Raw genomic sequence first — 15,059 nt, forward strand, 5'->3', positions numbered from 1 at the left:
CACATTCATCCCCAACAGAACAGCAGCATGGACTGTGTTTCTTTATTTGCTGCTGCCAAGCTCTGCTCTGCGTGGGCGTTGCTTTGCCGGCAGTTTGGCCCAGAGTCTTTTTCTGTCAGTTCTGCCGACTGCCCGGTCATGCTCTCTCACAGTGCTTTAGTGGGGCATGGACACATCGGGAGGAACCTGCTGGGGTTTTTAGGTGAGCATAGCATGCCAAATTATGGAAAAAGGACCTATGTTCCTGTCTGCAAGGTAACATGAGTGTGAAAATGTATGACAGAGGGGTGCGTACTGCCCCCCATATAAAGGGGACGTTCAGCCTCTCAGTAATTTGGCAGTATATGTGTACGTTAAAAAGTCCAATCCTTTTGATACAACTATGAAAAAGAAAAACAATGTAATCACATCTGGTGAATGCTAGAGCTGTAAAGAATCCTGTGACCCTTTGATGTATTTACATAACTCCAAAACCGTGGGTTGCATGCACACGTGCACAGAAAGACAACAGACTCCGTAGCTTATCTGTTTCCTCCTGTGTGGGGTAGCACAGGCATACCCAGGTCTGACTGGTTTCGAACAATGACATGGTTTTATCTTGATATTTTAATCTGTCCTGAACATCAGAGTGGAATTTGTGCCTCCCATCTCATGAGCAATCTTGCTACTTTTCACTATTGCTGTCGTTCTTCTACAATGCTTTGGATGTGTCAAGGAGATGGAAACCACCACCAAAAGCCAGATCCTGTAGTGAGTACTTAATGCTGCCCACAGCCTGATGCCAGCTATCCTCATTTCTTGGGAACGTGGGCAGGAGGTGTGTGCCTGGCCTGCTGTCCCAGCAGTCTCCCGCCTGTCCTCTGGTGCCTTCTCTCCCAGGGCCCTTGGAGCATGCTCAGTACGTGCTCTGACCCCCGTACATAACTAAAATACAGCTTCTTTTCATTTGGTGGGTACGCGTTGGTTGTGGGGTGGGAGTGCATGTGCGCTCCAACACCACTGAGAAGCCATTGCTTCCCCATCCATGCTGTGCCACGGCTCCACGGCAGCTCTCTAGCTCTGGCTGGGCGACCAGACATGCACAGTCCCACTGGTTACACTGAACTGATGAACAATTATTTGTTTCATGTGGCTGGGAGGCTTCCTGTTATGTGACAGGGCCTTTTCCCATTTTGATCATATGATGGACTTGCATCTGGCCACATGCCAGCAGAAGCTGCAGGGTCCCTCCCCTGGGTGCTGCCAGGACTGCCGCCATCTCTCCACTCTCCGACACCCTACGGGTTGGGGAGCCAGGGACACCATGGGACTATGAGAAAACCTGCTCCGTACCTATGAATGTATCTTTCTAGAGTTAAACCCTAAATCAGGAAGGCACTTAAGCAAGCGCTTAACTTTCAGTTGGTGTTATGATTTCCTTGTTTTGCTTTCCTGAAGAGAGATCTCTCCCTAAACCAGGCTTTAGTGTCATTTTAGCTCTTTTATATTAGAGTCATGCTAGTCAGGGGATGCAGGGCAAAATCTACAGCCACGTGCAGCCCCTGTGACAGACTGTCAAGCACAAACATGACCAGCATGAAATTTGGGGTGGGGGTGGAGGAGGTTCTGGCAATAAATACCATCTGGTTCAGCAAGTTAGTACCAGATGTCTGGAAGCCTCCAATTCCAGCCAGTAAAGGTGGAGCTGAAATAATTAAAATTATATTTCTGTTTGGAAAAAGCAAGGAAAACTGTCACAGTTTTTTTTAACAATGATTTCCTTAAGTAAAAAGGCAAAAGTCATGCCCCTTGCAAACCAGGACATGTCCCACATTAGAGTAGCTCTAAATGAATACCCAGTTGAGAAGGAAGAGTACACTACCAAAGGTTGAGTTTAAAGCAAAATTCCCCCTTTTAGGGTCACTGCTACAAAGCAGCACAGGGGAAAAGTCAAATGGCCAGAACAGTTGCATATGCATCTTTCCAACTTATATGGCTAACATTTGCTTGTCTTTGATTCCTATAACATGTGGTGTAGAGCTGGCAACTGGTTTGCAAATGTTCTCCATCATCTTCTCTTCTATAAAGAATCTGTCTTCTCTGGGAAAAGATGTGATATGAACGGGCCTGGCATAGTTCAGACAACTTCTAAACCCCAATAGCTTCGAGCAACTCTGAGGTCTGAAAGAAAAGTCTGTTTCCGACCCCAGCATGACACAGGGCATTTCTGGAAGGGAGTCCACACCTCTGAGTTCAGCACATGCTTCCTAAGTGCAAAATTCTGCTTTTGTTGGGTGAACCACCCAGGCAGCGAAAGCTCAGGGGAGGCAGAAGTCCCTGCACTGCCGTCAGGCATTTCCAGCTCAGTGGCTCTCTGAGCTGTAGAAGGCTGGGCGAGCTGGGTGTCCTGCTGGCTCTGTCTCCACCATGATGTGAGGTGGCACACAGTTGGTCCTGGACAGGGGACAGTCTCCAGGGCAGGGAACAAGCAGCATTTCTGGAGGAGAAAGAGGGTTGCAGGTACCCAGCTTTGTAAGGAACGTCGGAGCCCCTTCTCTTTGTCTAGATGTTGTTAGAAGTTGCTTCCCAAATTGTATTTAAACACACCTCTTTTCTGACACCTGGCTTAACCAAGTAAAATACATGGGTAGGGAGGAGAGATGCAGTGCATACTTGCAGGCTGAGAAAAGATATCAGAGAGACAGAAATAAACACTGATGCGGCACAAATCCTCTTTTTCTTGGGTAGGCTTCTTTGCTGGGGGTGAGGTACCCTCATGGCAACACAGTGATGAAAGTATGCAAACTGTGAAAGCGTGATCTAACACTGGGTTCAAAATACTTTTCTGTTCAGTTTAAATGAAATTTAGTAGCTTCCAGATCCTGTGTGTGATGTTTTGAAAGCTTAAAATAAGAATCCCATAAATCCAATTAATAACAAGGAGGGCGTGGATTTACTAGGGAAGGGAGGAAGGGAACTGGAAGACGTGTCAGTGCTGTTAGTGTTTCTATGTGACTTAAATCTGAACAACATCACTGTTGAAAGTTTGCTTTTACCAGAACAAGTGTTTATTGCTTTTGAAGATACTTAAGTTCTGTGGAAAGAAAAATCTTCACATGAAACCATGACATTGGTATCCCATTCGATCATCCACAGGTAGCTGAGGAAAGTGTACAAAATGAGAATTTGGCTTGTTTGGGGGTTTCTGTAATAGGCCATCTAATTCAGTACATTATTATCATGGACTTGAAGAAGGACAAAGCTGGCTCCTTTAAGTAGTAAGGGGCAAATGTACCAAGATCTAAATGGTGATACCTTTAATTGCACTGTGTAGTACCACAGTTTATAAATGGTTCCCTTACATCATGAGGACTGCTTCTGGGGCAAGCTGCAACTCAGCGTTAGTCAGTCTATCAACATTTCTTCTGAGTAAATAGGTGAAAGCTATCTGCAATTTGATTTGCAAGATAGTGTATACGTGAGAACAGATAATGAAATAAAAAAAGCCAACACTGAGGAAAACCCCTTTTTTTTCATGATAGTGCCTTGCTGCTTTAAAAGTTGAAAGAAGTTCAAGGTCATGGACAAAAGGAAACCTCTTGCGTGAGAAATGGGAATTTCCAGGCCTTTAGGGAGAACAGAGAAAAAGCCAGATCACTTTAAATAACATTCACGTTCCTACATTTTTCCACATGTTTTCTAGTTTCCTAACTTATTGATCCCAATTTATTAGAAGTTATTTGAACTTCTAGTTACTGAGCAGTACTCTACATATTTACATTACATATTGTTATTATTTTAAATTATTTTAATGGTCCCCCACCCCCTGCACATGCAGACAAATGCACCCTGCCTGCCCCAACCCCTCTGTACTTTATTACCGGACATGGATAAGGGATCCCAGAAGATCCATGCTCTGAAGTGCTGTTAATTGAGCGGCTGGACCAGATTTGCAGCTATTGTAAATGGGCACAACTTCAGTGAAATGATACTTGTTTATATCAGCTCCAGATCTGTCCCAATCCTTCTGTATGTTTATAAATTGGGAAGAAGGGATTGTGGAAATCCTTGATACCTCGGGTGAGTAATGGGACTGTGCAGGGCAGAGCACATCCCAGAGTTCTTATTTCAGGAAAATCTTCCATTACAGATAAAGACCAATTTTCCATGAGAATTTCAGGGCCAACTCTTTTCTCCTGTATTAAATATATTCTAAACAGACTGTATGGAAACAGAAATGTCTTAGGGCTTCAACTGTACTGGTTGTTGAGGAGGTCTGGGGAAGGAAAGATGCTTATCAGTCTATAAAAAGATAAGAGATTTTTATTGAAAATAAACTTTAAAAATATAATCATATGACACTTTTTTTTCTTTGGTTATGCAGCTGCCTTGGGATCTGAGCTCCTGGTAAACACGTTGGCCTTTTAAAGGACATGATTCAGACTGTCCCAGATCCAGCAGCTCACATCAAGGTTAGTTTCCTGTTTATTTTGAGTCCTCAGATATTTTGAGAGTCATTAAATTAAAGAATATGTATACACACTGTAGGTTTTCTTGCATGTTTATAAATTGTGCTACTGTACAACACTGGCTCTTTATTCCTTGGTATTTATACGCTATTGTCTGAGTCAGTCCTGCAGTCTTTGTTGCTGACACCTGTACTGATACGCTCTGAAGTATGTGAATATTTTGAGAATAACTTTTTCTAAGATTAAACCCTCTTGATTGTCCTTAAATATTTGGTATGCTTAATAAAATACACCTACTTGAAAAATACTGAATTCATACGTCCCCAGTTCTGCTCCATGAAAGCCAGTGGCAACCATTAAGTTCAACTGGAGAAGGAAAATGAGCACAGTGCAAAAATTCAAAGCCAAACAAGCATCCCTTTGAAAAGATTCAGTGCATAGTTTTATGTAAGTCATAGGAGTGTAGACGTTGAACTGTGTTATTGCCTTAAAACCAGCATTGTTTTGCTACGTTTCAGAAGGTGAAGTACTGTTTGTACTGTATTGTTGCTATTACTATTACTATTGTTACCGTGTTTTTTTATATCCTTCTTCACTGAAGACTAGGAACCTGACACACTTAGCAGGCGTAGCTGATGTTGTGTTGCTAAGAACAAGACATTTTTGGGTATTGCATATAAACAACAGCATCTGAGCCTCACAACCTTACTGGTTATGGGGATACTCTATTTCTGCCTCACTATTTCATCATCCAGAGGTTTTGTTTTGAAATGGTTTCCTGACTGCTTCTAGAGGACAACCGTAATTCTCCTTTGCAAAATAAAAAAACACTCATATAGCAATATCCTAGGTGGGAAAAGCCATCTGATTCTTATATATCTGATGAAACTGCATGGTTCTCATTCACATGGATTTTGCCATCTGAAAATAGTATTGGTATAATAAAATTTCTGTAATCAAATAAATAGATCAGCCATGCTAAGCAGTCTGTAAATGGAAAGTTATCTTTTATTCTTTCTGACTGCCTTTCTGGTGTTCCTTGAAGTTACATTTTCTACAACTTCCTTCTCAGAGTTTCTTCTCTGTCATCTGCTATCTACCAGTCAGCAGCTCTCTGTAGAAAAGCTTCATTTTACAACTCATTTTTAACTGAGTAAAAATGAACTATTATTTTAAATAACTCACTTTTCATGTAAAAAGGCACTGAAAGAAAGAAGCTCTCTATATACCTCCCTACAGCATTTTTGGGCTGTATTTAAATGCTAGGATGACTGAAAGTAGGGCGAGACCTTGTCCCTTCCCTCTCTCCAGGTTTACCAAAACCCAGCACATTCACAGTCTTCTGGTCTTCAGTTGTTTCTATGAAAAGAGCAGAAAAAAACCCCTCCCCTGGCCCAAGCAGTCTTGTCTCAGCACGTCTTGTCACCTGGATTTCAACCAGTAAGACTTCAAAAAATTGAAGAGGATTTAGTACCTCTCCATGCTGTCTAAGTATCCACAGCGCCAGAAACAACATTAGGAAGAACTCAGTTTCATGCTTTCTGCCAAAACTGGTATCTGAATTAGGTTTTTTTAACCATGGGAGTTAGAGTTTGAGGGGGCAAGGCCGGGTGTGCATGCATCTTATTACAGCAAGTAAAAGAGAGAGAGCTGAGAACTGAAAAACCCCTGTAATGATGTGTTCAAGGGAACTTGTAGGAGCCCGTTTTCAGCAGAACAGCACACAGAAGTTGCTGTTACATTGAAAAAGGGTGCAAGGAAGGCAATTACTTTAATACTGCGTTTGGGATAGGAAAGCTAGCCAAGTAGACATCAAACCCTTCACATTTCTGTTTTTGTCATTAGGGTCTGCTTTGGTCTAAACATGTTCTTCAGAAAGCTGCCAGGGATGCTCTGCTCATTTAGACTTTAAAAGTGGATGTAACTACATTCTTAAAAATAAGCCACAAGAAAGTATAGTGCATGGGGCATGGGAAAGACTATTTAGTGTGATGGCCTTTTATATCTCTCATTGCTGTGGTGAGGTAGAAGGGGCACACAGGGTTCGTTACAGTCGTCCTTGATATGGTTTTGTTTAATTAACTGTACTCCATCGGGTAGGTCACATGGTATTGTTTCTTTTATTTTCCTGAATAAGCAGACACAGCTTCATTCATGTACATTTAGAGCTGTAGCTTTGAAGATCGCTTCTAGGAAGTGTCTGAATTACTAAACTTTGACAGAATTTAAGATTTAAGTTTTCTGCCTGAACATGTGCAGAAAATTAATGGGAAGGATAAATGAATATGGCAATATGAATATTCAGAGACATCTTTTTTGCAGAACTGGTCATTTCATTTGCATTATGTGAGCTTTTATGTGTGCTATTTTAAAATCTGCCTGTCCTGCTGCCAGGAGAAAATGTAACCAACCTCCCAGCTCTTGTGCTCCATTTCAGACTGAGAAACGGTAAGAGCTGGATCCAGCACCCAGGCAGACCCTGTCCAATTTTGGGAATGTTTTGAAACTTTTGATGTGCATGTCCTCATTTTGTTTGGGCAGCTTCATTTCATAGCTACTAAAGATTAAGCTTTACATTTTTCAGCTACAATGAAGCATCCTTAATCGATATGGTTAACCTGTGTTTCTGCTGCTCCCTAAGGTGTAGTTTCACCTGAGTCACAGCCTTGTGTTTTGCCCAAGCATAAAGGAAAGAAACATTTGATGTGGACAGGAAAAGGATGTATATGCTTGGACTGTTGTTTCCAGTTCAGCCAGCTATGGGGAATTTTGACCCTGATCTTTGAGCAATTCCATACACATTTAGTGCCTGTGAGAGGGCTGAAATAAGACAGACTACTCATTGATAAAGTTGCGTATGCCCCCAATGGTTTGTGGGATCAGCACCCTAGTTTATAACTTTTGCTACTGTTAAAGGCTTAAAATGGTACCATTAGTTTTGGTTGGTGGCACACTGCTAAGAAAATAAGTGTTTATTTGATTTAAAGCAAGACAAATGATTTCTTGCCCTCCAGCATCCCTGATTAGAATGAAGACGTTGGTTTTGGACAGTCATTTGGGTAGTTTTTAATAGCTGAAAGGGCTTGGGTATAAGATCCTCATGTTTATACCAAGGTTTGTGTATTCCGTCACTCTTCCAGAGTAGGTTTTCTCTAATGAGTCTGCACACTGGAGAGGAGTTTGTAGACAGGACTCTGCAGCCAGCTTCATCCTCACCTCTCACCCTGCCCATGCCACTGGAAAGGGCTGTCATTTCAATTGGGAGCTATAAAATTTTCGATGTTAAACATTATATGAAGGAAGTTTTTTGCCTTTGCTGTCAGAGGATCAAGGTCCTTTTATCACCAATAGAAGTTTTCAAACACAGCAAAAGTGGATCTCTTATTCTATGTATGCTAAGGGTTAATTAGAGAAAACACACCATTTTTGCTGCTTTTCCAAATGGGGTGTTCATAAAAGTGCTGAATACTGTTTTCATTGGGAAGCTGAGCCTTTGCTTGTTGGTCTGAACTAGTTTGCTTTGGGCAGTTCATCATTTGGAAGCTACATAAGGATCTAGCTACTTAGACTGGTGTTAGATAAAACAACTTAACAAGAGTTATATCTCATCAAACTTGAAAGGTTAGAGATGTTTTCAAGAAGTCAGTGGCTGGGTTTTCTCTTTGTATGGGCAAGAGTAATTGGCATTTGCACGCATTTTTTAATGCGATTTTTTCCTCCCTGTTATTCATTAAACTCTAGTTCTCATAACAGTAGTCACAGAAACACTGTGCAAATGCTACCTGAGTTTTGCATGTTTTGTTTTTAACGATGTATGCTTTGTGTATACTGACCATTCAATAAAACTTTTGTGTTTTTTTAAGGGTTAAATTCTGCTTTCAGCGCCTCATTTGCAAAGATCAAATGCTTGTTTGGCTTTAGTTAGCTTGTGCCATCATTTTGAGGGGATTTTGTGGAACCAATTCTCAGGAAAAAATGAGTTACAGCTGTTCCTTTGGCTCTAACTGGGAGAGGAAGAGTCCAGGGTACAGCTTGTAGGGAAAGATATTACTGCATTTAATGGAGTCTAACCTGGGGTAAGTGGGTATAGTTTTAATTGAATCAAGGCTGATTTATGCCAGTGGAGGATTTGGTCTGTGTGTATTTAGATGGTCTAATTTTTCTGTTACTTGGTGATGATTTTGAGATCTGGGATGACTGAACAGACAGATGAACAGCTGAAGCTGAGCAGAGGTGCTCATGGACTGCACAGCCATCTTTTGTCTTGTAGAAGTTGAAAAATGGGGACACTTCATGTCCCAAATAGCTTAACCAAAGAGAACATTTTTTATAAAAAATTGTCAAAGGACATCAAACACTTCGGGACAAATTCAGCTGGTCGGTATCCATACAACCTCATTTGTTCTGTGGATGTAAGTCGAGGTTGTTGCCTCTGAATCTATCAAACTGACATTACCAAATTTGAAACTTGTAGCAAATGTTACAATGAAGGAAAACCTGGATTCTCAGAAGAAATGAAAGAATTACTCCATAGCTGTTTCAGAAAATTACTCTTGAATTTAGCCCTTATGTGCCTGGGCTATGAATTAGGTGGCACATAGACATTTCCAGGCACAGCATTCCATGTTGTCATTGGAAGTATTACAAAACCTGATCCCAGGGCTCCTTTGTTGGCCAAAGAATATGTTGGATTTAAAATTGTGGCAGTGTAGAGATGCTGCTGGATATACCTAATCTGTTGTGTTATGGTTAAATTGGATTTTTTTTAACCGGTATTATTCATTAAGGAACATATTCTGGGTCTGATATAATCTGTTATTTTTCCTGGAATTGTAGAGTCTTTAAATAGGATCTAAGACTCCGTTATGCTGGGAGTTTTGTATGCACAATGCAGTCTTTGCCTGAATGCGCAAGAGGGACGAGAAGGGAAGGAGGATAGAATTACTATTATCCTCCAGGATAAGGAGGATAAAGCCAGGCTTTTCTCCTACCTCTTTTTAGGGTCTTGACTAAGCTAGGAGCCCAGTCTTTGTGGATTCTTTGCATTGCTAAAGCACTTCTTGCATTGCTTATAAAATGATGTTTGGGCAGCTCAGCTAAGGGTGAGAGTGTAGAAATGTGAGCCAAAGATATGAAGAGCTTTGCCCAAAGTCACATGTGAAGCAAGCTAATGGCAGACAGATTGCAGCCTAGTGGAGTAGGCAATCCATATGGAGTATGTAATACTACTGTATCGCAGTATGTCACCACTGGAGTCAATTTGATAACATACTCCCATCCCCTCCAGAAAATATGGAATAACTGCTCCTGATACTTGTTGGCTAATGAGCCAAACCTCCCACAGGTATAAATCAGTGATGACCCCATGGACGTATTGCCTGCAATGGCCTCTAGCTGTGAGGCAGTGCACAGAGGTGAACAAGCTACTGTGGGTTATCTGGGCTGCAAACTTGTTGCCTGACAGCTGCTCAGGCATAACTGCTGCATGCAGGCTCTCATCTCATGGGTTACAAATGTCCCTCGGTGACAGATGTGAAAAAGCATCGGTGTCAGCAGTCCCCGAAGCTGAGTAGCTGTATGTCCCATCCCTTTTGCTTACTCCTCACTGTGTACTTCACTCATTATTCTGGCAAAGGTTTAAAAGCACTTCCCCTGCTTTTTTTACTGACAGGATAACACCACAGTTTCAATTTCACTATGCTTCTTACCAGTTATGCTAGCTTGATCACAGTTGCTAAATCTTGTTTGAACGATAGCCATGGTTTACTCTGGGTTCTCACAAAATAAAGGAACTGAGTTTATCATGAATGTGTATGGCACTCCTCCGCACCAGCACTCGTTCACTGAACCCCCAAACTGCAGGGCTTAAAATCTGGCATGTTATTTCCATCCTCTGACAGCATACATCAGTTACCTATAATAATGCCAAAATCACTACTGTATTTGAATGCTAGAATCTCCTTATATGCAAAAACTTTGATTTACTTTTCAGAAGTTCAGAATTCTGGATTGTAACCAAATTATTGCCATAGAGTTTACATGAGTAAATTCTTCTTTTTTCTTTTTTCTTCTTTTTTTTCTTTTTTTGCTTTTCTCTTGAACTCTACCTCTTCTCTCTGCCTGAGCAAATACCTCCTTGCTAAAGAAAAAGAGAGATAATGGCTTCTGTGTGCTATAATTGATGAACTTTCAGCAATTCGGAGCAAATCCAAGATTGCTGCCAACAGCCAGATGGAAAACAGTGTTAATGATATGTTCAAAGAAAAGTATGCTATTTCGATAGGGGATGGTCTAGAGACTTTAATCTCTATTGTTCTGGGGACTAATGGCATGGATAATTCCTTAAGTGAGGCCATTTTTAAACAAAAATTATCTTTTCCATAAGCAGGAAAGAGCAAACTAAAGAGTACCAAATGCATTTTCAATGCTCTAGCTGATATATATGCTTTACACTAACCCTTCGTTATGCGGCATCAGACGTGTTCAAATCTCATTTCTGCAGTCTGTCAGACAGTTAAGTCTGGATGTTTCTGCTGCTGATGGGTAGAAATCATAAAATGGATGGTCATGGAAACTAAACTTAGGGTGGCAAGTGGAATGTGGGGAGAAGTTACAAGAAGTTGGGAAGGACAAACAAGACAGACTGGGACATGGGCAAAAAGGCTTTGGGTAAAAAGATTACTTCCTCTTCCTCCGCTCTAGAGCCTGCAGTGTGACAGAGGGCTCCCAAATCACAGGCTTGGTTTGCTGCCTTTAAGTCTCCCCTCAAGCCCACTGCCAAAGTAGGTGTCTCCTCCTTCGTAGGTCCTGGCCATCCCAGAAGACAGGGACAGCCACTCCACTAGCCCAAGTGTCCGTGATGTGTTTCATGCATCCAAGGCAATGCCTTTTGTGTGTGGCTTCAGTGAGAGCACTGAAGGGAAGGGGTGCAAGAAAGACTGCCTTGGGGGGCTCCACCAGCATGGTGCTCGGGCAGCCTTGGGACTCTGAAAGGCTGTAACAACAGTCTCCTCCTTCCTTTACAAGTGGTTACAGAAACCACCTGCCCAGGACCAGCTGTGCAGAGGTATACAGTGCGTGTGCTAAAGATGTGCAGAGATTATCTCCCACTGAGTCAGAGATTACTGTTTAATGTATATTGGATTTGCATTTTGCCTTGATCTAGCCACAGATATCCCAAACAATGGGTCATCTTTAAGCTTGCTTGAGAGATTATGCCCCATGACTCATTATTGTGAAGTATTTCCTCATATTTAGCCACCCTGCTCCCCTCTTCGACTAGCCTTTGGTATATCTGCTCTGTACAGAACCAAACTCCTTAATTTCACACTGCTTGTGCTCCTCCTCACCTTCTGAAAGAGGGAGATTTATAGGGATTGCTCAGAGGAGGTTGCCAAGCATCCCGCAGCCTGTCCTCATTAGTTCTGGTCACAGTCAGTTTCAGGTGATGGGGGCCAGGCAGCCTTCCCCCCGTCACCACTGCAGCTGCATCCAGCCCTGATTTCAGCTATACTTGTTGCTTGGTCACGAATCACCACGTTGTTATCCTGGTAACACCTCCGAGACCTGGAAGGTGTACTTCAAGGGTAGCTGCTCCTGCAGCCAACAGACAGGATGAGATGCCTCCCTTGGGTCTGGTGATGTATTTCCTCTGCACACAATGCTCAAAAATTAATCTCTTCTCTCTCTCTTCTCCTCCCCCCTTCATTTTGGTCTCATATTGCATACTCATACTGACAACCATCCTACTTAAATCTGAAATCTCACTTCATTATTTCCTACCCATGTTCTAATCTCCTCAAGACTTTTTTGGACTATTTTAGCAGTCCTGTTGGTGTCCCAATGTTGACTTTAGGGTGTAATAGCTTTTGCTGATGTGCTCTTTAATCCCCTTCTTTAGATTATTAATACAGACATTACCTCATAAACAGTTATGGGTGTTTGATTAGATACCTTCCACCAACTTGCTATTTTATTGTCTGCCATAAGTCTTTGCCCATTATTCTGTAGGACATTTTAAGACTCTTAGTGCTCTTCCCCAAGCCAATTCAAAGTCTTGCTGTGAAAATTATTTTTTCTTTTGCCTAAGCCAGTAGCCAATATTTGGGTATTTCCAGGCACGTTTCATTAAAAAGAAAAGCTGATTCTATACCATAGGTGCATTTGAGAATCACAGAATGGCAGGGGTTGGAAGGGACCTCTGGAGATCATCTCATCCAACCCCCCTGCTTGAGCAGGGACACCTAGAGCAGGGGGCACAGGTCCATGTACAGGTGGGTTTTGAATGTCTCCAGGGAAGGAGACTCCACAACCTCCCTGGGGCAGCCTGTGCCACTGCTCTGGCACCCTCACAGGAAAGAAGTTTCTTCTCATGTTTAGCTGGAACTTCCTGTGTGCCAACTTGTGCCCATTGCCCCTTGTCCTGTCACTGGGCACTATTGAAAAGAGCCTAGTCCCATCGTCCTGACACCCACCCTTTAGGTATTTATAGGTATTGATGAATTCCCCCTCAGTCCTCTCTTCTCCAGGCTGAACAAACCCAAGTCTTTCAGCCTTTCCTCATAAGGGAGATGCTTCAGTCCCCTGATCATCTTCATAGCTCTCTACTGGACATGCTCAAGCAGTTAAATTGTACCAGTTCTTGGTGCAATTTTGGGTTTTGTATTGAAAATATGCACCCTGTCCTTTCTGCCCTAGAAGAACAGAAAGGATGACAGGATCACTGCTGTCCCCTTAAATTCCCATGTCTGTCTTGCCAGTGAGCCCTGTACCCAACTGGCTCTACAGTGTGCTCCCTTCACTACCAGGTCCTGCTCTGAAATACAGCTTTTTGCTGCTTAATATCCTGCAAATCCACATTGCCCTCCAGATTTACAACACAGTTGAACAAAACTAACGTGGGTGAGTTTTACTGTATTACATCCCTTACATCCCTATGCCAGTACTTCTGTTGCTTCCAGTGGGTTGGGTTTTGGGTTGTATTTTTTTTTTTATTTTAAAGAAATGAAAGGGATCAATTTCTTCTTCTGCTGAGGCCTGGAAAGAGTGTTTGGCATGTGCATTATATATTTCATATTGTCTGTGATTACTTTGGATCAAAGATAAACTTGCTGGCAGTCATTATCACCTCCTTGAAGAGCAGTAAAAGTTTGGTAGGACAGTGTAACCTGCTATTTCAAATTCAGCAAAGTAGCACTCAAAAGGAGGTAGATAAATCTGCTGTGTGCTGCGAGCCTTCCAGGATGAGCTGACATGATTATTTGTCCATACTGCCTTGGTCATATATAGAGATTTTCCAGGGACCCAGAAACCTGGCAGGTGTCAGGGTTGTGAATAACATAGGAGGAATCCTGCAAACGTGAGAAATCCTGTGTCCAGCACGGCCAGCCTGTGGGCTGAGCACTGCCTGCGCTTCTCGGGTAGGTGTCAGAAGGAGCATAGTGCTGTATGTTGGCTTAAATCACTGGTAATCTCACTGCAGCAGAAATTTGAACATACACCAAATGTTGTTGCTGCTGGACCTAGGGGAACAGCTGGGAGTAGGAGAGGGAGCTTTGTTCCCAAACATGTAACCCTTTTTACCTCTGTGTTTTATGTTTTCTGCTCTGTCACGGGGCCTGGCGTTGCAAATGGCAACACTCACTCTGTGCCCTCTGGGGAGGAAAAATAGAATAAGATGGGATAACTTTAAGATGCCAAATGATCAGGGAGAGCCTGAGGATGTGCTGGACAAGACACTCATCTGACTGTAACTGCATTCAGTTGGTGTTTAGTTTAAGCAGTTTCTGGGTTCCCTCTTCAGAGAATGGGGAGAGACCTATATTACGAAGGGGTTAATTGTCCTTGGGAAGCGCCTCTGTCTTTCCACTGTTTACACGGAGGCTCTAGACTGGTTACATTAAGCACAGGGGAACTTGTAGGTGGCTCTTCATGAGATGGACTGAATCCTATCTTACATGGCATATCCTCAATGTGTAACACAGAACTAGGGATACACCCAAGCCTTTTCCAAACAAGCTAGCTCCAAATCCAAAAGCAATATAATCACATCAGGATGACATTTTACCCAAGTGTAGTAATCCTTTGGAAAGCAGGGAGTAGATGGCAGGCTGAGGAGGAACAGCCATGTCCCAGACCTGAATCTGGATGGCAGGGCAGGGCAGAGATTTGCATAGCAGAACTGCAGGTGACATCTGAAGACACCTGGGGCACAGTCCTTGCTGCCTTGTCAGCAGGAGACAGGGTAAGCCGCCTTCCTCCCAGCCTCCAGGCTTCCTTGCAAAGGAACCTGTGTAGGTGAGCAGGCAGGGACCTGTAGGGCCCTCCTGTAGGACCTCTCCACAGAGATCTGGGGACAAGGACTGCAGAGCACAGTGTGCTGCGTGGCATCGACTCAGCTGGCACACGTTTTCAAGTCTGGGTCAATAGAGTTTCCTTGGCCAACATTTACACTAAGAGGCCCTCAAAATGAACTCAAGAATGAACAAAAAAATGTTTAAAACTTGAAGTGGAGGCCAACTGAGAATTCAGATTCATTCAATTAGAGAAACTAAAGGAAGCCACCTACTCCTTAGTTACAGCTTCAGAAAATCTTTCCAGCTCTCCCTGAGT

General features: G+C 42.7%; 1 protein-coding gene across 3 annotated transcripts in view; it reads left to right on the plus strand.

The window, feature by feature from the left end:
• Positions 1-15,059, plus strand: part of ERG (ETS transcription factor ERG) — a 148,197-nt gene that overhangs the window by 35,987 nt on the left and 97,151 nt on the right. For all 3 annotated transcript variants that reach the window (XM_075099890.1, XM_075099907.1, XM_075099880.1), the window contains exon 2: positions 4,364-4,451. In XM_075099890.1, coding sequence (XP_074955991.1) covers positions 4,413-4,451 — 39 coding nt within the window. In that variant the 5' untranslated portion in view covers positions 4,364-4,412. The remainder of the gene's footprint in view (positions 1-4,363; positions 4,452-15,059) is intronic.

The sequence above is a fragment of the Phalacrocorax aristotelis genome, chromosome 1 (genome assembly GCF_949628215.1).
Source record: "Phalacrocorax aristotelis chromosome 1, bGulAri2.1, whole genome shotgun sequence".
NCBI lineage: Eukaryota > Metazoa > Chordata > Aves > Suliformes > Phalacrocoracidae > Phalacrocorax > Phalacrocorax aristotelis.